The sequence below is a fragment of the Moschus berezovskii genome, chromosome 5 (assembly GCF_049115385.1).
Source record: "Moschus berezovskii isolate FMDL1 chromosome 5, NW_MosBer_1.0, whole genome shotgun sequence".
Classification (NCBI taxonomy): Eukaryota; Metazoa; Chordata; class Mammalia; order Artiodactyla; family Moschidae; genus Moschus; species Moschus berezovskii.
In genome coordinates, this window is record NC_142464.1 from 100574491 (window position 1) to 100601865 (window position 27375).

The following is a 27375-nucleotide window of genomic DNA, read 5'->3' on the forward strand; positions in this document are numbered from 1 at the left end:
GCATCTTTAAACATATTTTATGGAATCTTCGACCACATATACTTTGTTAATCTATGTATTGTAGGATTGTGTTCATTTTGTATTTTTGTATTGTATATGAATTCTTTTTTAATGTGACAGTTAAACACATCTTTTAAAGCATAGACACACATAGAAGAAACATACAGGATAATGATTTCCTTGAAAACTACAATGTTAGATTTGGAGGCAGCTTCAGACTGTTTGATTGGTGGTAACTATTTGCTGAACTCTTTTAATAAGTAATAACTCCAGAGAAGCAGCCTGTATATATTCCTAATACTTTGTTCACTTGCATTTGAGTTTAGAATAAGCCCCAAGTAAAACAATGGAAATGTATATAGAACTATTAGTTCTTACTTACATGATTTAATTATATCAAGATACATGAATTTAACTTGCTTTAATGTAGGCAGACTTTCCATTTTTGTTCATTTTAATGTTTATGTTGAAATAACATCCCTCTCCTACATTTCATTTTCTTGACTCAAATATCAACCTACAGTCAAGATGGGAGAGAGAAACAACTAAGATAAATGTCTTTACTAAAATACCAATAAATTTGTCAAACTCTAAAAAAAAAAAAAAAAGACTTCGGAAGATTCCAGTCACTATAATTTGAGCTTTTACCTGACACAAGTCTTAATAAATGGTACTCATAATTTTAAAAAAGTTAACTTGCAATGATAAAATTCTACATCAATTTTAATTGTTCTGAATAACATGGTATACTTGTCTTTATGATATTGATAATGAGAATATGATCTTTGAAAATATTAACACATAATTTGTATGAGCTTGCAAGAGACTGTTAAAAATACATGCAATTATGAATTCCTCCCAAAGATACTATTTGAAATCCACTTGGATTCATGGCATCTTATATTATAATTCTTTGATGATTTCATTATCTTTAGTCCCAAGAAGACTCCTGTGTCACATCCATGCCAATGGCTTTATGAAAAAAAGAAGCCAAGTGAAACAGGTTTGCTCCAAAAGGACGGTCTGCTTTTTCACAAAAATGTACGCCAAGGAGTTAGCGACTTCTGCAACTGGGCTGCTGCCTTTGTAAGTTACTAGTAATACTTGCAACCTACTTTTTACAATTTGAACTCAAAGTTACTTTTGTTAAAAAATAAAACAAAACAGTTTTTGTTAGTTGATGGCATTTGGATAAATCTAAGTCAAATAGACAAAGTCATAAAAGCATCTTTTGACTCTCCCACCATGTGAAATAAAAATGTTTCTTGTAGGTGAAATTTCTGGAAAGTTTGCAAGCTTGCAGCCAATGTGTAAATGTTTATATGTCATATTGCTGTTGTTTCATGTATTATTTAAAGTGTCTCTTTGTTTTTCCTCAACTTTATTGAGATATAATTGACATATAACACTGTATAAGGTATACAGTGTGATGATTTTATATATACATATAGTGCAATGCTGAAGACCCATGTTCGAACTCTGGGTCAGGAAGATCCCCTGGAGAAGGGAACGGTGACCCACTCCAGTATTCTTGCCTGAAGAGTTCTATGGACAAAGGTTACAGTCGATTGGGTCCCAAGGAGTTGGACATAACTCAGCAACTAACACTTTAGGTTTATCAAATTTAAATTTTAGGTTTATCAAAATTAAATTTGGAGCTTCCTGGGTGGCTCAGATGGTAGAGTCTCCCTACAATGTTGTAGACTTGGGATCTATCCCTGGGTCAGGAAGATCCTCTGGAGAAGGGAATGGCAACCCTCTCCAGTATTCTTGCTTGGAAAATCCCATGGACGAGGAGACTGGCAGGCTGCAGTCCATGGGGTGGCAAAGAGTCAGACACGCCTGACCAACTAACACTGTAACTATAAGAATGTACATGCTTACATTCAAGCGTGTAATCCAGCATTGTTAACTGTAGTCATTATGGTTTACATTAGATTCCCCAGAATTTAGTCATCATATAACTGGAGGTTGTATCCTTCACTCCTTCTTCAACTCATTTCTCTTGGTTATGTTGTTGTTGTTTAGTTGCTTAGTCGTGTCCTACTCTTTGCGACCACTTGGACTATAGCACACCAGGCTTCCCTGTCCTTCACCATCTCCCGGAGCTTGTTCAAACTCAGGTCTATTGAGTTGATGATCCCATCCAACCATCTCATCCTCTGTCATCCCCTTCTCCTCCTGCCTTCAATCTTTTCCATCATACTCGGATTTCTCTTCAGATCATATAAATCTTTCTTGGTTATATTTATCTTTAAGTACTTTGGAAGCTATGTTTGGCTACAGTCATTACAAAAAGTATTTGACATGAAGAGACTTTTGACTCAGTTATCAAGCTCTTTTCTTGCCCTCCTTAGCACCTATTCCTGTCCTTGAGTCCCCTTAGATGTCTAGATTCCTGATGCTGTTTATTGGATTTAAGACCTTCTAGAATTTTCCAGTGAGTCATGGGGTCGCGGAGAGTCGGACACGACTGAGCGACTGAACTGAACTGAACTGAACTGAGAATTTTCCATCCCCCACCCTCATTTTTTGAGTGTGTTAGTCAGTTTTAGTCAATGTATTACTTAGGACTAATTCTTTTGCAAATGGTGTAATTCTGACTAGATTAAGGGAGAAAAGGGAATCATCCAGAAGTCTTGGGTGCTTCAGACACAGCTGTACCTTGGTGTTAAAATGTTTTTATGCCCTCTCCCTATCACTTGGCTGCTCCCTCTATCTGACTACACTTTCCTGTAGTCTTTCCCTAAGAGATGCCAAAGTAGTCACTAAATTTTCAAAACTTAAATCCCACCACTCTAACCTTTATCTCATAGGGGAAAATCCAGGGCTTACATTTACTGGACTAACCTGAGTCACACCTACGCGTGAATTATCCACTATGAGCAAGGAGATGGAATATAATTATTGGCTAGTCCAGGTCACATGTCTTACCCTGAGGTCAAAAGATGGGCATGTCCAGCCTTCTGCAACAGATTGACTGAGAGTGGTGGAGGGAGGCTTCCCAGAGGGTGACTGGACTAGGGATGCTGGGCAAGAAAGCACTCTACCCACTGATGCCCACTCTACCACTGCTTGTCTACAGTCCGCTGGATGGGATTGCCTGATTTCCAGCTCTTACTCTTCTCCCATTCCTACTGCTGGAGACTATTCCTCTTTCGGCAGGAAATTTGAGGAACCCTAGGATAATAGTTTAGGTGCACTGTGACCAGCCTTGTCTTCAGTCCCTTATGACCAAGGTCGCATCTTTATCTGTCATACTGCTTTGGTCCCTATCACGTCACCCTGTGGTATTGTCTCTATAGCCCTAGTTTACGCTTTCCTTCCGTGTTGTTTATTTATTTTTTACCTCATTGATTCTGCTTGCTCTGTTTCTGTTTCAATATTATACCCGTCTCTATTTAATGATCCCTCTCTGTAAGTTTCGCTTCAACATCAGCTTCAGTTGCTGATGACCTCATCCTCTATGTTCCCCAACTTATATATTCCAAGGTGGGATTGTGTTGACTCTGCTGGGGAGGGAAGAATACTTTTACGTTTACTCTTCTAATTTCTCTCCAGGATCTCTACAACCAAAGACAGATTAACAACTGAAAAACAAACAGAAGTTTATTAACAAGTATACCTCATGTATACATGGGAGATACCCAGGGAAAAATGAGTAACTCTTCTAGGTGGGCTAGAAATCAGGCTCAAACACCATCTTCAGCCAAAGGCAAAAGAGAAAAAATTGTGGGGAGTCAGTAACTGGGGAGATGACCAGGAAAAACAGGAGAACAGGATTACCATTTGTTGTGCAGATTTAAATGAGTGCCTTCTCTGTTGATAATATGATTTAGAGTCTTCCTTTTCCTTCTAGAATGGAGATGGAGACACCCTTACAAAAAGAGATTTTTTTTAATTAATGTAAATTTCACTTAAAGTGTGAGACTTCTACTCTGTTTCTAGATTGTTTCCTGTGTTGTTTGCTGTTTCTCAAAATCAGCAGCTCAAAATAACCCTTCTTGGGCCAGAGGCACATTTGGGATGCTATATTCTACTATCCTTCAAATGTAAACTATCTTTTAGCCACATCATACATCCATGATCAGCCTACAGATGTTTCCATGCTGCGTGAGTGCTTGGTTGTGTCTGACTCTTTGCAACCCATGGACTGTAGCCCACCAGGCTCCTCTGTCCATGGGATTTTCCAGGCAAGAATACTGAAGTGAGTTGCCATTTCCTCTTTCAGGGGACCTTCCTGACCCAGGGATTGAACCCGTGTCTCCTGTGGGTCCTGCATTGGCAGGCGGGTTTTTTTTTTTCTTAACCACTGAACCACCTGGGAAGCCCTTATGGATGATTCAATTCAGTTCATTTCATTTCAGTCGCTCAGTCGTGTCCGACTCTCTGCGACCCCATGAATCACAGCACGCCAGGCCTCCCTGTCCATCACCAACTCCCGGAGTACACTCAAACTCATGTCCATCGAGTCGGTGATGCCATCCAGCCATCTCATTCTCTGCCGTCCCCTTCTCCTCCCACCCCCAACCTTTCCCAGCATCAGAGTCTTTTCCAGTGAGTCAACTCGTCGCATGAGGTGGCCAAAGTATTGGAGTTTCAGCCTTAGCATCAGTCCTTCCAATGAACACCCAGGATTGATCTCCTTTAGAATGGACTGGTTAGATCTCCTTGCAGTCCAAGGGACTCTCAAGAGTCTTCTCCAACACCACAGTTCAAAAGCATCAATTCTTCGGCGATCAGCCTTCTTCACAGTCCAACTCTCACATCCATACATGACCATGGGAAAAACCATAGCCTTGACTAGACGGATCTTTGTTGGCAAAGTAATGTCTCTGCTTTTTAATATGCTATCTAGGTTGGTCATAACTTTCCTTCCAAGGAGCAAGCGTCTTTTAATTTCATGGCTGCAATCAGCATCTGCAGTGATTTTGGAGCCCAAAAAAACAAAGTCTGACACTGTTTCCACTGTTTTTCCATCTATTTCCCATGAAGTGATGGGACCAGATGCCATGATCTTTGTTTTCTGAATGTTGAGCTTCAAGCCAACTTTTTCACTCTCCTCTTTCACTTTCATCAAGAGGCTTTTTAGATCCTCTCCACTTTCTGCCATAAGGGTGGTGTCATCTGCATATCTGAGGTTATTGATATTTCTCCCGGCAATCTTGATTCCAGCTTGTGCTTCTTCCAGCCCAGCGTTCCTTATGGATGATTAGGTGCTCTAAATGTGCCCATCTCTGCTCCTCCCAGTTTTGGCTGAGGGAAGAGAAGGAGGTTTGTTCTGTGCACAAAACGTGGCTTCAATAGGAATCCCAAACAGGGCAGCTTCCCTTATAACCTTATAACGGCTGTGGGCAGAACAGACACTAACATTTATAGACGTGTCTGGAAAATACCTCTAGAGATGTCACTCTTATAACGTGTTAGAGATGTTTGCTTTTGATCAAACAGACTGAATTTTCCACAGCCCCATCATTTCCCTCAGGACTCCCTGCTTCTTATAGGTCCTAAGTTGTTTCAATGCACTGACAAAACTCTCCAGACCTCAAATCCTTCTTGTCCCCTACAAGAGTGTTTTCCACCTCTTGTCTAAACTACCTCTCTCTTCTCCAGTCATGGCCAAACACCTCCTTTAGATTAAAGAAAGAAGAAGGAACATTTCGACATTTGTCCTTGACTCATGCCCTGTGTCATTCTTCCAGGGGAACCTGAACATTGATGAGGAGTTTATCCTGAGACAGTTTGACATTAACTATCAGAGCAAACCATGCGATAACGTGCTCCACACAATGAGACCCAGCCAGGTTCCTCTGGAGCTAAAGAAAAGGAGTGGGCTAAATAAACTGCAGGAACCACAGTTTTTCCAGAACCTAGACTGTGAGCAGAGACTTCAGAAACCACAGGTAATTGCAAAAAAGGGAGAAGTCAAAGAAAATTAAATTATATCAAAATGTTAAATGTTCTTGAATTCGGGTACCTCAGAAGGCACTGACCATTTTCAGTAAAATTCTTGAAAAATTCTTTGATGTTTAATATTTGTTAAAAAATCTAATAAATAAATGTGTTAAGTGAGTGAATATTTAATACATCTGACGAAGTCAGTTATACAAACAAGGCATGCCATTTAGCATTATTGGTGATATCTGAAGAATCATTAGTTCTTTTTATGTGTTTTATGTGTTGAAACAATCGGTTTGTTTTATATGTTGAAACTTATCTCATGCGTTTTACATGTTGAAATTCCAGTAGTCAGTACAACTATACATGTGTGTTTACAATTATAAGAGTAAAATGCTGCAGTCGGTGACTGGGGACACTGTTCCTGTCCAAAGTATTCTTGAATTTTTATGGTGGTGTTTTTGACCACAAACCATCATTCTTGACCACATGCTTGCCTGATAATTAACAAATTGCTCAGTTTCCCAGCACCAGTTTCCTGTGAAGACAGAACAAGGAAACAGTAGAAAAAACAGGCTATGTTCCAAAAGGAAGTACTATGAACCCCTAAGAACTTTTCTGTACAATGTGTTAGTGCAACTGTATATATACAAGTCAAATTGTGCCAGTCCGACAACAGATTTCAGTGCCTATGTGGGAGTTGTGGGGTGAGGAGGTTATACAGTTTGTTTCTCTGAAAGTGAAGATAATAATTACCCTCTGTCTTTTATACTAAGTGTGTGTTCAGTTGCTCAGTTGTGTCTGATTCTTTGTGAACCTCATGGACTGTAGCCCACCAGGCTCCTCTGTCCATGGAATTCTCCAGGCAAGGATACTGGAGTGGGCTGCCATTCCCTACTCCAGGTTTGATACTATTTTTCCAATATTTTTGACACAATAACTTTGCCATTTATAATTGAACATAATCAGCTGACCTAGTTTTACACTCATGATGTTTTCCACCCTTGACTCTGTTGCATAACATTTATGAAAACTGTGCATTCTGTCACTAATTTAAAATTTTCTGTTTTCCACTCATCTTTCTAAAGTGTAAAGTATAAAATGATCCTGGGCAAGCAAATTACATCCACATGGTTCAGGCACATGGGGCCTGAACCACTGCTTGTTCTGAATCTGGGCTGAATGAAATTGCTCAAGTCCCTGTACTTACAAATAATTGCACAAATGCTGCTTTATAAAGCATGGTGGTTATTGCCAAAATCGAACTTTTGACTGGCAGATGGAGGATCACTGTGCAAAAGTTCAAATAGATTTCCACATGGTATCATTTTCCTTCGGCCTGAGAGACTTCCTTTAACACCTTCCTTTGATATCTCCTCTCTACCTGGGTTTCCCTGGTGCTCAGACTGTAAAGAATCTGCCTGCAATGCAGGAGACCCATGTTCAATCCCTGCATCGGGAAGATCCCCTGGAGAAGGGAATGGCAACCCACTCCAGTATTCTTGCCTGGAGAATCCCATGGACGGAGGAGCCTGGCGGGCTACAGTCCATGGGGTCATAAATGGTCAGGCACTACAGAGTGATTAAACTTTATACACATGTCACACTCTACCAGTGTACATCTGCTGGCAATGAATTCTCCCAGCTTTTCTAAGTCTGAAGCTATCCTTATTCTGCCTTCATTTTAAAAGGTATTTTTGTGGGTATAGAATTCTAGATTCAAAAGTTTCTTGTTTTCACCCACTGTCATCTTGGTTGTGTTGTTTAAATCTTATGTCATTCTTACCTTTGTCACTGATTTTTGAGTAGTGTGATTATTATACACATTGGTATTTAGTTCTTCATGTTTTTTATGCTTGGGGTTTACTATTCTTCTTTGATCTATGAGTTTATAGGTTTAAACTATTGGGGGAAAGTTTGGCTATAACATGGTCAAATGTTTTTTTCCTGCAACCCCCTCCCATGACTCCAATCACTTGTAAATCATGTTGCATGAAGTTGTCTCACAGATCACAGCTGCTCTGTTCAGTTTTGATTCTCTTTTCTGTGTTTCTATTGCTATGTCTTTAAATTCTCTAATTTTTTCCCCACAGAAGATTGAGGGCAAGAGGAGAAAGGAGTGGTAGAGGATGAGATGATTGGATGGTGTCACTGGCTCAACGGACATGAGTTTGAGCAAACTCAGGGAGATTGTGAAGGACAGGGAAGCCTGGTGTGCTGCAGTCCATGGGGTCACAAAGAGTCAGACAGGACTCAGTAACTAAAGAGCAACAGACATCTAGTGGGTTGAGACCAGGAATGCTGCTGAACCTCTTGCAATGCATAAGCCAGCACCCTCCCCCCACCCTCAACAAAGAATTATCCAGCTCAAAATGTCAGTAATGCCTGTTACGAGACCTAATTTTAATTCAACAAATGTTTAATGAGCACCGATTGTGTCCTAAGTATTGTTTTAGCTGCCAGTCTCAGATGCTTACATTTTAGAAGGTGGGAGGTGAGACAAGCAATCAGAAAAATATTTAGGACTTCCCTGATGGTCCAGTGGTTAAGAATCCACCTGCTAATGCAGAGGACATGGGTTTGATCCCTGATCCTGGAGCATCCCTCATACCGTGGGGTAACTAAGCCCTCGCACCACAACTACTGAGGCTACACTTTAGAGCTGCAATTACTGAGCCCACAGACCTCAACTACTGAAGCCAGAGCATGCCCTAGAGCCCATGCTCTGAACAAGAGAGGCCACTGCAATGAGAGTAACTCCTGCTCGCTGCAACTAGAGAAATCCCGCTCACAACAACAAAGACCCAGCACAGCCACAAAGAAAAAAAGAAAATATTTAGCACATCAAGTGGTAATAACTGCTGTTAAGAAACACGAGTCAGGGAAAGAAGACAAGCAGTATTGTGACGGGGGTTACAGTTTTTGAACTGGGTGGTCAGGGAAGACACAACTGAAAAGATGACCTGAAATAGGTAAGGAGTGAGACATGTGGGTGTCTTGGGGAAAAGCATTATGGAGAGGGAACAGTGAATGCAAAGGCACTGAGGCAGCAGTGTGACTGGTGCCCTAGAAATAACAAAGTGGTCAGGAGGCTTGGAATGGAGATCATAATGCTGAATCCAGCTCTGAGAAGGGATTTCCCTCCTGTGTGTTCGGTCCCATCCCGTCTTCTTCAGGCAAGTGTTTCTGGCTTGACTCTAGAATGGCTCACACATTCCACCTCATAGTTTAGATATGAGTGACCCCAGGGACTCAGTCCATGGATTTATCTAGGCAAGAATACTAGAGTGGGTACCCATTCCTTCTTCAGGGGATCTTCCTAACCCAGGGATTGAACCCAAGTCTCCTGCATTGCAGGCAGATTCTTTACCATGTGAGCCACCAGGGAAGCCTGAGAAGAGGGAGGAGCAGGATCTTTGCGTTTCATATCTCTTAGTCCCATGCAAACATTAAACCTCCTTTCATGATGAGACAATGAGCTGGTATTGCATCACAGCACTGGGCTATGAACTAACAGATGAACTCCTGATGTTGCCAAAATACTGGCCCTCTGTGCACCAATACCAGAAAGAAATATGGAGACAGAGTTTTGGAGGAAAGACAGTAGCTTTATTTCTTTGCCAAGCAAAAAGGGAACATGGGAGGCAAGTGCCTCAGAAGCCGTGCCCTCCTTCCTGGGGAGTAGGGAGAGGTCTTAGAATCAAGACTTGTAGCCAGGGTAGGTGATAAGGATGAAAACAGTGAAGGTCTTGTATTTTTCTTTCTTCTGCAAAAATTTCAAAAGGGCCACAGCTGGCGTCAGGAAGCTCAGTAACTGGATCTGTTCTCCTTCAAAGTTATCGACTGGTGACCTTCCTGAAATGAAGAATGCTTCAGGGGAGTATTACAGGAGAGTGTGGGGGAGAAAATGCCAGATGCAGGCTGCAATTCACATAAAGGATACAGTTCACATCAAGTCAGAAAGTGATTAAGGAATTAACTTTGTGAAGGACAAATTTAGTTGCATATTCTACAGATTAGTAACAGTTAAAACTGCAATTGCTTAACTTTTACAGACTTGGTTTGCTGTTTCTATGGCTATTAACTCCTTCCTTTGTTTCTCTTGCTTGTTAATAGGAAAGAAAAGTTTCATTTATTTTTTTTTTAACAACATGAAGACTTTATTTCATAACACTGAAATAGTCAACATTTTACATTACACATGTGTTTTTGAGGTATTCACCCATTTTAGTGCACAATTCAGTGATTTCACATTTAAAGAATTGTGCAGCCATCACTACAACCCCATGTTAGGACATTCCCATCAACCCACAGATCTTTCAAGCTCATTTCCAGGGAATCCTCTTTCCTACAGTCTGCTCCAGGCAGATCTTCTTTCTTTTCATTTGTCCAGAAAAGTTTCTCTTTTTGTTGTAACACTGAGACATGGAAGAAAGAAAGACGACATCTCTTCTTCCACCCCTTTCTCTCTTTCAGTTAAAGAGACAAGAGATTGGTGTTGGATAGCATTTGGATCAAAAGTAGTATACCATTTACAAAGCTGAGCACAGAGCTGGACTAATAGGTTAATAACATTATCTTGATTGAGGATTGTTGAAGGTCATTACCCTTTATTGAAATATTCGATTTCTAGCTGTTTTACATAGTTCTTTCATTTTTTCTTCCCAATAACCCTATGGGGTAGATAAGTATTATCTCTGTTTTACAAATGAAGAATTTGAGTAACTTGTCCATGGTCTCATAGCTACTAAGTTGGAGAGGGCTGGATTTGAGCCCAGGTTTGTCTAAATCAAAGGCCATGCTTACCTACCACATTATTTTCTCAGTTGTAAACTTTTCATGTTTGTAAAATCAAAGCCTACTGACACTTCATAAAATGCCTTGGAAAGGAGTAAGCATAAACTTAAAATAAATGCTACCATTTTCACAAGTTTAATTTTAGATTTATTGAAATGACAAACCAAAGAAACTAATGAAATTTGGAATTATGTTATTTGTACAGAAACCTCATAAACCAAAGTGGGTGAAGATGAGATATGGATCATGGTATCTGAACCCCAAGTTGTGGAAAAAGCAAAGAGCTGATGAACCTTTGGTTGACCCCAAGGTCTTATGTAAAGCTCAAGATGAGAATTTTAAAAAGGAGCTACAGAAGCAGGTATGTGTGTATGCTGAGACTTGATCATCTGACCTAGTGCAGCTGCCACCTCATATTGAAGTCAGAGTCTCTGGAATAATTCAGAGGCTGCTGAAAGTCTTATAACTTGCATATTGAATTTGACAATGAGAAAGCCAAGTCATTTTATGAGGAATATGTAATAAGCAAGGCTTGAAATCTCCTAGCTTCATGGTAGACACAATGTCTCTAAAGATGGAGCAACCACTCATTGTCCTCCTACTCTTCTTGAGTCCATGGATAAATTGGTTGTTCAAAGGGTGGTGTGACTTGGTAGGACCATCTCAATTGAGAATGGATATGATGTCATGAGTTCTCTTTGAGTGAAAATGTGTTTGTTTTTTTTTTAATCAGCAATGAAGGAATGTTAAAATTGTGATTAGAAAAAAACTACTTTTATGCCATTCAGCAGAGTTGCAGGATCTCTCGGAGAGAAAAGGAACAAGAGTTAAGCTCTGTTTGATGTTACAAAGCAACAAACACACATGATAAGGATATGTTCTGGCTTTACTGTAGATTAGCTTTGTGCCTGCCCATCTCTTGTGAGCAAGTACCTAATGGAAGAAGATGCTCACTATAGTCCTGAAATTTTGGAAATTTTGAGGCAATGCTTATACAGGACTCTGCTGAGAATATTTGTGATCCTCTTCTCTGGATCAGCAGATTCAAAACTTCTCCCAGATAACACTGTGAAAACATTTCAAAAATGTAAAATGCTATGAAAGTACGGCTACTCATTTATTCAAAAGTCACTCATCAATTGCCTCCTTTTGCTTGGAAAGCTGAGGCAGAAAGTATTTTATCTTTTCTAGAACTGGGTATGAAATTCTTGTTTTCAAATGGGAAACATGACATAAATTTATGAGCCCAAGGTGCTTATATATAAGCTTCAAAATAAATAATATTAGGCAGAGTTTCTTGTCATACAGTTTTTGGAGCTGCCTATCTAAATTTATGTGAGTTTAACACATGTCACGCTAGCAAAGTAATACTTGAAATTCTCCAAGCCAGGCTTTAACAGTATGTGAACCGAGAACTTCCAGATGTGCAAGCTGGTTTAGAAAAGGCAGAGGAACCAGAGATCAAATTACCAACATCCGCTGGATCATAGAAAAAGCAAGAGAGTTCCAGAAAAACATCTACTTCTGCTTTATTGACTACGCCAAAGCCTTTGACTGTGTGGATCACAACAAACTGGAAAATTCTTTCAGGAGATGGGAATATCAGATCACCTGACCTGCCTCCTGAGAAATCTGTATGCAGGTCAAGAAGCAACAGTTAGAACTGGACATGGAACAACGGACTGGTTGCAAATCGGGAAAGGAGTACGTCAAGACTGTATATTGTCATCCTGCGAGTATATCATGCGAAATGCACAAGCTGGAATCAAGATTGCCGGGAGAAATATCAATAACCTCAGATATTCAGATGACACCACCCTTATGGCAGAAAGCAAAGAAGAATTAAAGAGCCTCTTGATGAAAGTGAAAGAGGAGAGTGAAAAAGCTGTCTTAAAACTCAACATTCAGAAAACTAAGAACATGGCATCTGATCCCATCGCTTCATGGCAAATAGATGGGGAAACAATGGAAACAGTGACAGACTTTATTTTTGGGGGGCTCCAAAATCACTGCAGATGGTGACTGTAGCCATGAAATTAAAAGACGCTTGCTCCTTGGAAGAAAAGCTATGACCAATCTAGACAGCGTATTACAAAGCAGAGACATTCCTTTGCCAGCAAATGTCCATCTAGTTAAAGCTATGGTTTTTCTGGCAGTCATGTACGGATGTGAAAGTTGGATTAGAAAGAAAGCTGAGTGCTGAAGAATTGATGCTTTTGAACTGTGGTGTTGGAGAAGACTCTTGAGAGTCCCTTGGACTGCAAAGAGATCAAACCAGTCAATCCTAAAGGAAATCAGTCCTAAATATTCATTGGAAGGACTGATGCTGAAGCTGAAACTCCAATACTTTTGCCACTTGATGCAAAGAACTGACTCACTGGAAAAGACCCTGATGCTGGAAAAGATTGAAGGCAGGAGGAGAAGGGGACGACAGAGGATGAGATGGTTAGATGGCATCACTGACTTGATGGACATGAGTTTGAGCAAGTTGCAGGAGTTGGGTATGGACAGGGAAGCCTGGCATGCTGCAGTTCATGGGGTCACAAAGAGTTGGACACAACTGAGCAACTGAACTGACTGACTGAATATATGACATAAAACGGTTCCAGTTCACTTTCAAAAAATAACCGAACATCCTCAATGAGTTAAATATTTAAAAATAAAAACAGTAATGAAACTTTTGATTAAGGTGTCTAGAAGTTCTCTTTTAAGAAACATATTCTTTTTTTTAAGATTTTTTTGATGTGGACCATTTTTAAAATCTTTATTGAATTTGTTACAATATTGCTTTTATTTTATGTATTGGCTTTTTGGCCCCAAAGCATGTGGGATCTTAACTCCCTGGCCAGGGATTGAACCCTCATCCCCCTGCATTGAAAGGTGACGTTTTAACCACTGGACCGCCAGGGAAGTCCCAAGAAACATATTCTTAAAAACTTAAATAATTGAAAAAAAAAAGATTTATCTTAATGGTGAAAGGCAGTAAAGACATTTGTCATAATAGTTACAGTCAGCTCATGAAAAAGAAATAATACTTAAATTTTGGAAATGTGGTTTATAGAACCATTACAGTAAAAGACTGTTTATCAGGCAGTTTAGACACAGGAAGGACTCAAAGCAATGGAATTGTTCTGTAATGATTTTTGTAAATCACACTTTTGTAATACCTGAAGACTGAGTATCTTGTGTACTTTAAGTGATGCCACTTGGCTGTGGACCTCAGTTCACAAGTCATGTATGCAGTCATGTGCTGGTTACGGCCAGTCACCATGAGGGCATGGCTGTCTTGCGGGAAACACGAGTTTTGACTATTCTTGATTGAATTCATTTGGAAAGTGAAATGGCCTTAAAGAACTGAATTATAATGATAAAAACTTCTACATCAAGATTTTAAATTCAAATAAATTGAAGAAAAACCAAATGAATGCATGAATACCCTGAAGACATTGGGACTAGATCAAATCTTTTTTTTTTATTATCATGCCCTTTGGAGTTAATTCTAAAATTTGCAGATATATACTGAGAGGAAAACACTCCCATTTCTTCCTCTACCACTCTCAATTCTGGTCAGCAAATGTGCTGAGGTTTTTTTTTCCCCACACCAAGCAGTTTTCTGATTCTTAATTCTGACACTGCCTAACTGGAGACAGCATCCTATCCCACATTTTAAAGGCTCAGACCCCAAGACTGCCTCCACTGCAAATACCATTCTCAAGTCCAGGTTGTCACCCATGCTTCTGGCTGAGCGGCTATAAATCAAATGTTCCCATGACTCCCTTACTTGGGTTTGATCGTCTGTAAGAACAGCTCACAGAACTCAGGAAAACAGTTTACTTACAATCTAGTAAGATTACCTGTTTATTATAAAGAGGTACTTTCAAAAGCAGCCAAATGGAAAAGATGCACAGGGCAAGGTATGTGGGCAGGACTCAGAGCTCCCTTACCTTCCCCAGGTACCTTCACATCCTTACCAACCTGAAAGCTTGCCAAATCCCCTTCTTTAGATTTGTACAGAGGCTTCATTATACTGGGCTTCCCTGGTGGCTCAGATGGCAAAGAATCTGCCCCCAATGCAAGAGAGCCAGGTTCAGTCACTGGGTTGGGAAGATCCCCTGGAGGAGGGCATGGCAACCCACTCTAGTATTCTTGCCTGGAGAATTCCATGGACAGAGGAGCCTGTTGAGCTACAGTCCGTGATGTCACAAAGAGTCGAACATGACTGAGCGATTTTAATTGATTACATTACTGACTGTTCCTGATTAATTCAACTCCAGCTCTTCTCCCCGCCCAGGAGGTTGGGGTTGGAGCTGAAAGTGCATGGTTGGTTTCCCTGGCAACCCACTCCCATCTTGTAGCTATCTAGGGGGTTTCCAAAAAGACCTCGTGTAGATAAACTCTGACATGGCTGAAAGGTGGTTGTTATAAATAAAGAAAAACTCACCTCTGTGGCTTTTATCACTTAAGAAATTTCAAGGCTTTTAGGACTTCTGTGCCAAGAATGAGAAGAAGACCAAATGCATATTTCTTATTATAAATCACGGGCTTCCTTGGTGGCTCAGACGGTAAAGAATCCACCTGCAATGCAGAAGACCTGGGTTCGATCCCTGGGTTGGGAAGGTCCCCTGGAGGAGGGCATGGTAATGCACTCTGGTATTCTTGCCTGGAGAATCCTCATGGACAGAGGAACCTGGTGGGCTATAGTCCATGAGGTCGCAAAGAGCCAGGCATGACTGAGTGACTAAGCATAGCATAGCATATTATAAATGACAGTATCACAATTATTAATCTCAAATAGAGTCTAGACATCCTAGGTCAATAATTATCTAATTGATAAAATGTGTTGCTTGTCCTTAATACAAGAGTAAGAAAAAGACCAGGGAAAGGAAAGTTGGGTATCTTTTGAAAACCTTTGTAGTCATCAACTTCTGAACATTATTTATACACATATTCCTAAATGAGAAGGAAATAGTTTAAAATGAGGTACTTGATAAAGAGCTCAGTGCTTTTAATTAGGACAAGTATGACATGAAGCTTCTGACAGCTGACTGTTTTTTAAACTGTGGACCCTCTTTCAGGAGGAGTTACTTGCGGACCTTCATGGAGCTGTTGCCTTTAAGGATTTTATTCTGAGCAGGGGCTACAGGATGCCGAGTGTGAGTAAAGGGTCATTTCGGAGAGACCCACTTAGGGGCTCACAGTTCTAATGGGAAAGGGGTCAGTGCCCTGATGAAGTACTTCTTTTCCAGGCACACACCAGGACTCAGCCCTGGAGAAAGGGCATGCTTGCCCCAGACAGGGGCGCACAGATGGCGTTTGTTGTTTTGCCCTTTTCATTCTGCCTGTTTGCTTCCTGTTGACTCACCTTCCTTGGGTTTGGCTTTAATGGGACCAAATGAAAGGGATCTGTGTGCAGGGCGAGAGGCTGCTGCTAAAAACTCCAGGAATGTTAAGTCTCCCTCACTTACACTTCTAAGGTCAAGGAGCCGTGCTAGGGTCAGGACCAACTGGAGCTGGGAGTCACAGTACTACTATTGTGCTATATGTGGGCAGGAGAAGAGGGTGAGATGGTTGGATGGTATCACTGATGCAATGGACATGAGTTTGAGCAAGCTCCGGGAGATGGTGATGGACAGGGAAGCCTAGTGTGCTGCAGTCCATGGGGCTGCAAAGAGTCAGACACGACTGAGCAACTGAACAACAATGCAGGGTACAGGAGGATGCAGACTAGGCCAAAAGGTCACTTCCCGGGCATCCCTGAGGGCTCTTCTGTCTTTTTCTCACTTTGTGTTGCCCCCTCCGTGAGCCTGTGCAGCTGCCCCTGCTGCCTACCGTGTGGAGACTCTCCTGGAAGATGACAAGAGTGGGGCTGGAGGCTGGTAGAGCAGATTGTTGAGCAGGAGGGCCAGTAGCCTGGGGCTCTGTTCCCAGACCATGCTGTCACCACGGCAGGAAGCCGGCCGGCCTGGGGCCTGAGTCATGGCTGATAAGTTCTGAGTTTGTCCAGCGTCCCCTGTGCCCACTCGGCCCGAGGAGTCTTTAGGAGGCTGTGCAGCCAAGATTGTAGGCTTTCCTGGAACTAGGATACTGGATTTCTTTTTTCCAAGAGTGAGAGAACAAACAATAACCTATACTGACTGGCAAAAGGTGGAGAAGGAAATGCAACCCACTCCAGTATTCTTGCCTGGGAAATCCCATAGACAGAGGAGCCTGGCGGGCTAGTCATGGGGTCGCAAGAGTCAGACACCTCTGAGCGACTAAACAACAAAACACTGGCAAATAGGTATTTTGATCAAGCTCAAATACAGACTGATTCAGAGTTAAATCAGGCGATGTGAGGGAAAAGTCTACTGTGTGACAGACCAATGGGCTAAAAGACTCTGTTATAGAACTAGGAATGAAATCTATCCTTTAACTCTGAGTATCACCTATAGGCCTACTAGATGTAGTAATGTACTCATGCACATTTATGTATTTATAATAACTGCCTCATTTGCATATACAGCCTACATAAGTATATTTATATATAATATATAAAATACGCTTATATATTTTACGTGATTATATAATTGTATAGATGATTATATAATACACGCAAACTTATATTCAGCTTAAATATAATTATGTGTATATGTATATATATATATACATGCAGACATATTAATATATATTTTTGCCAAGGAGATTGTGTGTTTGTGTGTGTGTGTGTGTATATATATATATGTTGTAACTGGGTATCTTGATATTATGATGACTCATAGTTTTTCTGAATATTCTTAGTGGCAAAAGATTTGTTTTTTCATTTTGCTTTGTCTCCTGTTCATTTAATCCATTCTGTTGATGAACATTTAATTCAATTTTGGGCAAAAAGAAGCATGCCTGAATCACTGGCTACTCTTTCAGCTACATCAACGGCAGAGAGATGATGTCCCTGGCTATAGCTGAGTCGCATGTTCACACCTGCGTGTCAAAACCCTTGAACATTTTCTCCTTTTCTTATATTTTATATCCTTGATTTTATCAGTAAGATTTCAACTAAAAGAGAGGAGGAACTCTATTACGGTAAATTATATATATATATATAGTCCTTTCAGTTCAGTTCAGTTCAGTTCAGTCGCTCAGTCGTGTCCGACTCTTTGCAACCCCATGAATCACAGCACTCCAGGCCTCCCTGTCCATCACCAACTCCCGGAGTTCACTAGTCATTGTTTAAATTTATATGTGAGCATTTATTCTCTTTTCACTCCCCTAATTTCTATGTACACTGTGTATATACACATTTATATATGTTACATGAGCATAGGCACTTACACATTCCAGTATCTGCTTCTGGATTAACTGCTCTGTGCGTTACTGACAGCTTCATTCCCTCAGCTACACAGAGGTCCAGGCCTTTAATAGCAGAGATGAGCAGTACAGGCTGTGCTGAGCTGGGAATGAGCTGGAGTTAGCCATAAAATGAGTGTGAATTAATCTAGGCATTTCTGAGGATATGCAGCTGCTTTCCAAAGTCCACCATCTAGCATGGTCTAGTCATCAACATCAGATGTTGAGTACTATAAGGATATACAGGAGAGTAGGAGATTGTGAATTCAGGTATGGTAGTGGTTCTGACCAGACTGTACAATTTTCATTTGCCAGTTTTAGCTTCTCTGATCTTTTTTCTTTTTTTAGTTCCTTGAGAAGATATATATGAAGATGGAATGTAAACGTGAGTGTAACCAGAGTCCTATAAAATAACTCAAGCATAGACGAATCTTGGGAAGATGATTAGACAGTTTTCATTTACTTAGCTATTTCTTTCTTGTTAAACATTAAACAAAATTTATGATGAATTTCCCCCCACAAATGTACAACTTTGACTTGGCAACCCCCATAAAATTTATAACTACTACTTGTAAACATTTCAGAATGGTCTTCTGCTTCAGCTAATCAATATTTTATATATCTTATCAACTGTGAGATCAATATTCATATTTGGTATTCTAACACTTTTGTAGCATTGTCAATATTACTTAGTTATATCAACTATTTGTAAAAATAAATAAAACCTTACAAAAGCTGAATTACTTTCTTGCATTTTTCCAGAGTATTATTTCCCCTGCTTTCAATGAATACGTCCTTTACTTTTTCTTTACAATATAATCTTCTTTCATTTGAATTCAGCTTACTGAGGATTTTTCCCCATTTTTTGGCATGTTAGTCTTGATAATAAATGTGTACTCATAAGGTCATGGATTATAAAGTTTAATGGAAACTCAAGATAACATTTTTAAAATTAAATTTCAAAAATATTTTTATTAAAAATGTTAATGCTTATGTTAGGAAAATTAGGAAATAAATATAGACTAGCAAAAAGAACATTAAAAAATACAAAGAATTTCTGTAGAGTCTGCAATAACCACTCTTTAGTCATTGGAATGCATCTTTCTAGATCTTTCTCTCTAGATAATTTAATCAAAAGGAATTTATTAAAAGGATATTGAGGAGTTCCCTGGTGGTCTAGTGTTGGTTGGCTCCACACTTCCAATATAGGGGGCTTGAGTTCAATCCCTGGTTGCGGATCTCCTGCAAGCCACGTGGTGCGGTCAAAAAAAAAAAAAAAATGCAAAAAGGATATTGGTTCTCAAAGTTTTATCAGTTACTGTATGTGTCTTCAGATCCAAAATCTCTGGCTGATGGATGACCTTTCATCCTCTGGGACTGTCATGGTCCCATTTCGATAACCTGTAGCTGTAAATGAGTTTTTATGTGTCCAGACATGTTAGGGTGATGCAGTACATGAGAGAAGCAGTGAACCCGTAGTGTCAGCCTATCGCTGTGAGATGAGTTTCAGTGTTGAGTGGGATCCCACAGTGGTGATTAAGCATTCAGGACGTCTGTGAATGTTGGTGTGGGCAGAAGTTTGTTAGGCAGGAAAGCAAATCCTATTCCAGAATTAGTTGCTATTCTAGGAACGCCACTTTTCCCAGACTCCCTTGATGTTTCAGCTCATCATCCATTCCCGCATTGTAGCCCATGGGAGACGCGAAGGGAGAGCTGCTCAGCTTGCAAGCCCAGAGGAGGAGGCATCCAGTTGTACTAGGCAAGCTGGGGCAGGATTTTGGCATTCAGTCCCATAATTCTGACTTTCAAGTGTTGAGTGGAGGAGGTGTTGGGGGTGGTCTGGAGAGAATTCACTTATTTCCCTGGACACACTGTTCTTGACTTTGTTATATTCAAGCCTAATTTATATCAGGGACTTAAGTTTGGTTTTAATTGCCAGACAACTATTCCGCAAAAGCTGTAGCTAGATCAGCCTTAGTGAATGGAATTTAAGATATTGCATCCAGAGCCTGCATTTCTGCCTCCATGCCCACTTTGCTTATGCCATCTCTGGGCAACATTGGTGCTCTTGGAGAAAGAAGGGAGCTGGCATGCAGAGGCTAGGTTAAACTTTTCCCTTGATTATTGAGTGCTTCCTCTATAGGGAGTCCTTTGGGTGCATAGTCACAAAGAACCAAATCCCCTCATACTCTGGATCCATTCTGTGCAATCCCCTGTACACCTCTTCTCCCAAACCTCCTTGTCCCCAGCCCTGCACTCATGATCCCTCCAAGTCTCTGGCTTCTAAGCTAAGCCATCAGCTGCTGACCATTAATTGGTGACACATGCTCCTCAGGCCATTTCTCCTTTCAGACAAAGTGGTCAACAGGATGAAACGCTTACATTTCTGTCTGCTCAAAAATTCCTCTTCTCAGCTGTTCTTCAGGGCCGCCCTTGAGTTGGGCTAGAGCGTCAAGGCAGTTCACCTGTGGCTGCTGCCATCATATTGCGGAGGTTGTCTGTTTCGTTACCCGGACTTAAAGAACATCCCCAGGTGAGACGTATAGGGTGAGGAAGATGGCAGTATGGTAGGAGTGGGCACACTGTGTCTTCAATTTCTGGTCAAACCCAGTCCTAAATAGAAAACTGTCACCTGATTATGAGAAGCAATATAATTTGGTAATTAAATCTGTGGACTTTGGAGCTGGAGAGCCTCGATTCAAACCCAGCTCACTCCTTATTAGTGTTTGACTATGGGGCAAACTGCTTATCCCCTCTCTGCTTCAGTGTTCTCGTCTAACGTAGGGATGGTAGCAATAATAACAGTACCATCTCCCAGAATTGGAGTGGGGATTAAAAGGAATGTTAGCAGTAAAGTGCTTAGAGCGGAGCCTGGCACACAGTGTGCACGCACTAAATGTTAGCTGACTTTATGGCTTAGGGGATCAGATGACCCCCAGTTGACGATGAGCACCAGTCGCTTGGTTACCTAAGGTCTCATGATCAGGCTGCTGTATGAGCCGGTGCCAAGCAACAAGCTGAGATTGGTTCTTCTAAAGGAGAGCGGTTACATGCCACAGAGCTCACAGCTCAGCTGCAAAGCCCTGGGGGCCTGAGCTCTGACTGGCCTTTCTGGCCGTGCCAAAGCTCCATTCAGCAGCACTCTGTGCCACAGGTGCTTCAAGCATTCTGGCTTCTCCGGGTCAGAGGGCAGAGATTTCTGGACCATCTGAAAGCCTCCTCTCACTTCAGGCCACCCTCCAAGCTGGCAGCCTCTCAGATTACTAAAGAAATGAGCTGAAACAGCACATCTAAATCTGGCCTCCAAAATCCAGAGTAGTGCGTGTAGCACATCATTATATGTTTTTTCCAACTCCCAAGTGTAACAGATGTGAATAACCTCAGGAGCGTAGATGCTAACAAAGAAGGGGTCAACAGCCAGGAAATGATGAATTTTTGAGTTTAATTCCATTTGGCTTTAATATAATTTATTTTATTTTATTTTTTTCCTTATGGACTGTAGCCTCCCAGGCTCCTCTGTCCATGGGGATTTCTTCAGGTAAGATCACTGGAGTAGGTTGCCATGTCCTACACCAAGGAATCTTCCCAACCCAGAGATCAAACCAGCGTCTCTTAAGTCTCCTGCATTGGCAGGCGTGTTCTTTACCACTAGCGCCACCTGGGAAGTCCATTTTATATATGATATATAATTAAATATATGTAAACTTTTATCTAGTGCATAATACATAACTAAACAAATATATTACATATAAATGTCATATGTGAATGTATGTATAAATATGCACTTGAAAATGTCTTTTTTTTTTTTTTTGAACAGAGGAAAATTTATGCGTCGAACCTGGACTGGTCACTTATGATAATATACATGCTACAATTCCACTCTCTCCAATCACCCCACCTTCACCCTCTCCCACAGAGTCCCAAAGACTGTTCTAAATGCCTATGTCTCTTTTGCAGTCTCTTATACAGGGTTCAGGTTACCATTTTTCTAAATTCCATATATATGCGTTAATATACGGTATTGATGTTCCTCTTTCTGGCTTACTTCACTCTGTATAATTGGCTCCAATTTCATCCACCTCATTAAAACTGATTCAAATGCATTCTTTTTGATGGCTGAGAAATACTCCATTGTGTATATGTACCAAAGCTTTCTTATCCATTCATCTGCAGATGGACATCTAGGTTGCTTCCATGTCCTGGCTATTATAAACAGTGCTGCAATGAACATTGGAGTACATGTGTCTCTTTCAATTCTGGTTTCCTCGGTGTGTATGCCCAGGAGTGCGATCGCTGGATCATATGGCAGTTCTATTTCCAGTTTTCTGAGGAATCTCCACACTGTTCTCCATAGTGGCTGTACTAGTTTGCATTCCCACCAACAGTGTAAGAGGGTTCCCTTCTCTCCACACCCTCTCCAGCACTTATTGCATGTAGACTTTTGGATAGCAGCCATTCTGACTGGTGTGAAATGGTATCTCATTGTGGTTTTAATTTGCATTTCTCTGATGATGAGGGATGTTGAGCATTTTTTCATGTGTTTATTAGCCATCTTTATGTCTTCTTTGGAGAAATGTCTGTTTAGTTCTTTGGCCCATTTTTTGATTGGGTCACTTAGTTTTCTGGAATTAAGCTGCAGGAGCTGCTTGTATAATTTGGAGATTAATCCTTTATCAGTTGCTTCATTTGCTATTATTGTCTCCCATTCTGAAGGTTGTCTTCTCACCTTGCTTAGAGTTTCCTTTGCTGTGCAGAAGCTTTTGATTTTAATTAGGTCCCATTTGTTAATTTTTGCTTTTATTTCCAATATTCTGGGAGGTGGGTCTTGGAGGATCCTGCTGTGATTTATGTCGGAGAGTGTTTTGCCTACGTTCTCCTCTAGGAGTTTTATAGTTTCTGGTCTTACATTTAGATCTTTAATCTATTTTGAGTTTATTTTGGTGTATGGTGTTAGGAAGTGTTCTAGTTTCATTCTTTTACAAGTGGCTGACCAGTTTTCCCAGCACCACTTGTTAAAGAGACTGTCTTTTCTCCATTTTATATTCTTGCCTCCTTTGTCGAAGATAAGGTGTCCATAGGAGCGTGGGTTTATCTCTGGGCTTTCTATTTTGTTCCATTGATCTATATTTCTGTCTTTATGCCAGTACCATACTGTCTTGATGACTGTGGCTTTGTAATAGAGCCTGAAGTCCGGCAGCTTAATTCCCCCAGTTCCATTCTTCTTCCTCAAGATTGCTTTGGCTATTCGAGGTTTTTTGTATTTCCATACAAATTGTGAGATTATTTGTTCTAGTTCTGTGAAAAATATTGTTGGTAGCTTGATAGGGATTGCATTGAATGTATAAATTACTTTGGGTAGTATACTCATTTTTACAATATTTATTCTTCCAATCCACGAACACGGTATATTTCTCCATCTATTCATGTCCTCTTTGATTACTTTCACTAGTGTTTTATAGTTTTCTATGTACAAGTCTTTTGTTTCCTTAGGTAGATATATTCCTAAGTATTTAATTGTTTTCATTGCAACAGTGAATGGAATAGTTTCCTTAATTTCTCTTTCTATTTTCTCATTATTAGTGTATAGGAATGCAAGGGATTTCTGTGTGTTGATTTTATATCCTGCAACTTTCCTGTAATCATTGATTAGCTCTAGTAGTTTTCTGGTAGAGTCTTTAGGGTTTTCTGTGTAGAGGATCATGTCATCAGCGAACAGTGAAAGCTTTACTTCTTCTTTTCCAATTTGGATTCCTTTTATGTCTTTTTCTGCTCTGATTGCTGTGGCCAAAACTTCCAGAACTATGTTGAATAGTAGTGGTGAGAGTGGGCACCCTTGTCTTGTTCCTGACTTTAGGGGAAATGCTTTCAGTTTTTCACCATTGAGGATAATGTTTGCTGTGGGTTTGTCATATATAGCTTTTATTATGTTGAGGTATGTCCCTTCAATTCCCACTTTCTGGAGAGTTTTTATCAAAAATGGATGTTGAATTTTGTCGAAGGCTTTCTCTGCATCTATTCAGATAATCATATGATTTTTATTTTTCAGTTTGTTAATGTGGTGTATTACGTTGATTGATTTGCGTATATTGAAGAATCCTTGCATTCCTGGGATAAAGCCCACTTGGTCATGATGTATGATCTTCTTAATGTGTTGTTGGATTCTGATTGCTAGAATTTTGTTAAGGATTTTTGCATCTATGTTCATCAGTGATATTGGCCTATAGTTTTCTTTTTTTGTGGGGTCTTTACCAGGTTTTGGGATTAGGGTGATGGTGGCCTCATAGAATGAGTTTGGAAGTTTCCCTTCCTCAGCTATTTTCTGGAAGAGTTTGAGTAGAATAGGTGTTAGCTCTTCTCTAAATTTTTGGTAGAATTCAGCTGTGAAGCCGTCTGGACCTGGGCTTTTGTTTGCTGGGAGATTTTTGATTACAGTTTCAATTTGGCTTTAATATAATTTATTTTAATTGTAAGTGTATTTAAGTTTGAACTTTTTATTTATTTTATTTTTGGCTGCATTGGGTCTTAGTTGCAGCATGTGGGATCTTTGTTGCATCATGCAGAACTTTCATCTTGGCCCATGAACTCCCTACTTACGGCATGTGAGCTTAGTCGCTCTGCCCAATGTGGGAATCTTAGTTCCCTGACCAGGGATGGAACCCGAGTCCCTTGCATTGCAAGGTTGATTCTTAACCACTGGACCACCAGGGAAGTCCCCTTAAGTGTTACTAATGACTGTGTTTAACAACCAGCTCACTAAATTCTTGAAAATTTAATAATTGGCTTTTGTGAGCTGGGATAAACTGTCTCTAGCATGTTACTGATGGTAGTGGCCGCGGGTGGGGGGAGGGTGTTAGGGGTGAAGAATAAAAAGAATTGTCTACCCCAACCTCCTTCCGGGTTATTTCCACAAAAACCATTTTAGGAGTCTTCATGCAACATGGGAAAACCTCACCACACAGGAGAGTAGGGAGAAATTATCTGACAAGGAAGGCTGTATTCATTTGGGTCTTTATTGCTGTTCAGTCACCAAATCGTGTCCAACTCTTTGCGACCCCATGGACTGCAGCACGCCAGGCTTCCCTGTTCTTCACTGTCTCCCAGGGTTTGCTCAAAGCCTTGTCCATTGGGTCTACCAAGGAGTAAATGACAAAATGGCATTAGACGTTTGAGAGATTTACTGGGGCTGGGAGTAGGAGACCACAGGGAGAGTCTTTAGATTCTGATGCATGTGTGATTCCCTGCGGAAGGAAAGAGGGAAGGAAAAAGAAGACTTGAGTAGGAAGAATTTTGACTCCAGCACAATTCAAGTAAAGGTTTGGCCAGGCCAATGGGGAGACCTCAAGTCCAGGTTGACAAGAGGAGGAGTCTCACATTTTGCTAAAATAGGCCTGCCTTGGTAGGTCTGCATGCTCAGTCATTGGCTGGGAGCAGCCCAAGAGAGCACGACCTTGGTGAGAGGGTAAAAGATCCTGAGGGGTAGCAGCTGGGTCCATCAGTCACTTGTACTCCCTGCAACAGGAGATCCAAGCAACATATTTTCATAGGGTTGGGAAGCGAGGGAACGTGAAGCCATCTGAACATTCCCATATGGTCACAGTTCAGCATTTAGGGTCTCACTGTTTCCCATCAATACTCTGCCTTCACATAAGAGACTTTGCAAAGCTGTGAATTCAAATGGTATTAAAAAATTTTTTTTTAATTTGTTTTATGAAGATACAGTTTACATATAATAAAAGTCATCCGTGTTAAGTGTATAATTCTTCTATATTTAACAATGTATGAAATCATGTGACCACCACCATCAAAATACAGAATATTTCTAACAACATTAAAGGTTCCCTCTCACTCCTTTGCTCTCAGTCCCCTTTCCTTCATCTCTGATCTCTGTCTTTCTCTGGCTATTAGTAATTCTTTATTATAAAATAATTTCAGCATCCCAGAATATATAAAGAAATGTAGCTCTTTTGCTCAGGCCCGTGGCCCTGCAGGACAGGCAAGTATCACGGTCTTTGTACTGCCAGGAAGCTCCGTAGCCACCGATGAGAAGTAGCATGATAAACAATACAAGAAAGCCCATTTGGGCACAGCCCTGAAGGCCAACTCTTTTGGTGGTGTTTCTCATGCTAAGGGAATTGTGCTGCAAAAAGTAGGAGTTAAAACCAAACAGCCACATTCTGCCATCAGGAAGTGTGTCAGGGTTCAGCTAATCAGGAATGGCAAAAAAAAAAAATCACTCCTTTTGTACCCAATGATGGTTGTTTGAATTTTATTGAGGAAAATGATGAAGTTCTGGTGCTGGATTTGGTTGCAAAGGTCATGCTGTTGGTGACATTCCTGGAGTCTGCTTTAAGGTTGTCACTCTTTTGGCTTTATTCAAAGGCAAGAAGGAAAGACCAAGTTCATGAATTTTGATGATGAAAGCACAATAGTAATCAAGTTTTGTATACCAAAAAAAAGAAATGTAAAAGCTTGCTCATAAATCATTGCCTGGCTTCATCAGTCTTAGCAACAAATGGTATTTTAATTCAGCAAATTAAAGGATCATTTATTTTCTTTCTCTCAGTTCATCAGCTCTAAGATATGAGATTTTAATAGAAAAATCCCAAGGACTCTCTGATTTGGGGGGACGGTGTCTGTTCCAAAAAAGGTCCACAAATTATTTGATACCCTCTCTTCAAAATGCATTGTCTAATTTCTTTTCCCTTGAGTGTGGGCTGTGTAGACTTGATTTTAAGGAATAGAGTGTGGGAGAAGTGATGAATTGTTGCTTCTGAGACTAAATCATAAAAGACATTGTGGCTTTCTCCTTGTTCTCTCTTGAGTCACTTGCTCTAGGATAAACTAGCTACCATGTTGTGAGGAAAGGCCCGTATGGCAAGGAAATGAAGTCTTTTGCAAATAGACATCTTGGAGAGATCCTCCAGCCCCATTAAGCTTCAGATGCAACTGCAAGGCTTCTGACATCCTGACTGCAACCATCTGAGAGATACTGAGCCCGAATCACCCAGTCAAGAGGTTTCTGAATTCCTAACCCATAGAAATGACTCTAATGCTTGTTGTTTTAAACCATTAAACTTAGGGATTATTTGTTATGTAGCAATAGATAACAGATTTTTGTCCCTGGAAGTAGGATGCTATAACAAGTGTAAAATGTGGAAGGCAGAAGAAATTGAGAAATAGGTTGAAACTAGAAGAATTTTGAAGAGACTGTTAGCAGAAACCCCACAGACTTTGAGGAGGCTGTGGGTAAAGACTAGCAGGAAAATGAGGCAAATACAATTGGAAATTGGGAGAACTGCTCTCCTTTTTCTGCAGTGGTGGTTTAATCACCAAGTTGTGTCTGACTCGTTGTGACCC

At 40.6% G+C, this 27375-nt stretch overlaps 1 protein-coding gene and 1 pseudogene across 1 annotated transcript in view; both read left to right on the forward strand.

Moving 5' to 3' along the window:
• The window catches only part of FAM47E (family with sequence similarity 47 member E), a 60534-nt gene extending 41786 nt beyond the window's left edge, over positions 1-18748 (forward strand). Inside the window, exons 6-10 of the mRNA XM_088836130.1 lie at positions 936-1086; positions 5703-5903; positions 10901-11056; positions 15771-15848; positions 18367-18748. Of these exons, the coding sequence (XP_088692256.1) occupies positions 936-1086; positions 5703-5903; positions 10901-11056; positions 15771-15848; positions 18367-18432 (652 nt within the window). The 3' untranslated portion in view covers positions 18433-18748. The remainder of the gene's footprint in view (positions 1-935; positions 1087-5702; positions 5904-10900; positions 11057-15770; positions 15849-18366) is intronic.
• Positions 18749-24955: 6207 nt separating this feature from the next.
• Positions 24956-26423, forward strand: LOC148777884 (small ribosomal subunit protein uS12 pseudogene; annotated as a pseudogene).
• The last annotated feature ends 952 nt before the right edge of the window (positions 26424-27375 follow it).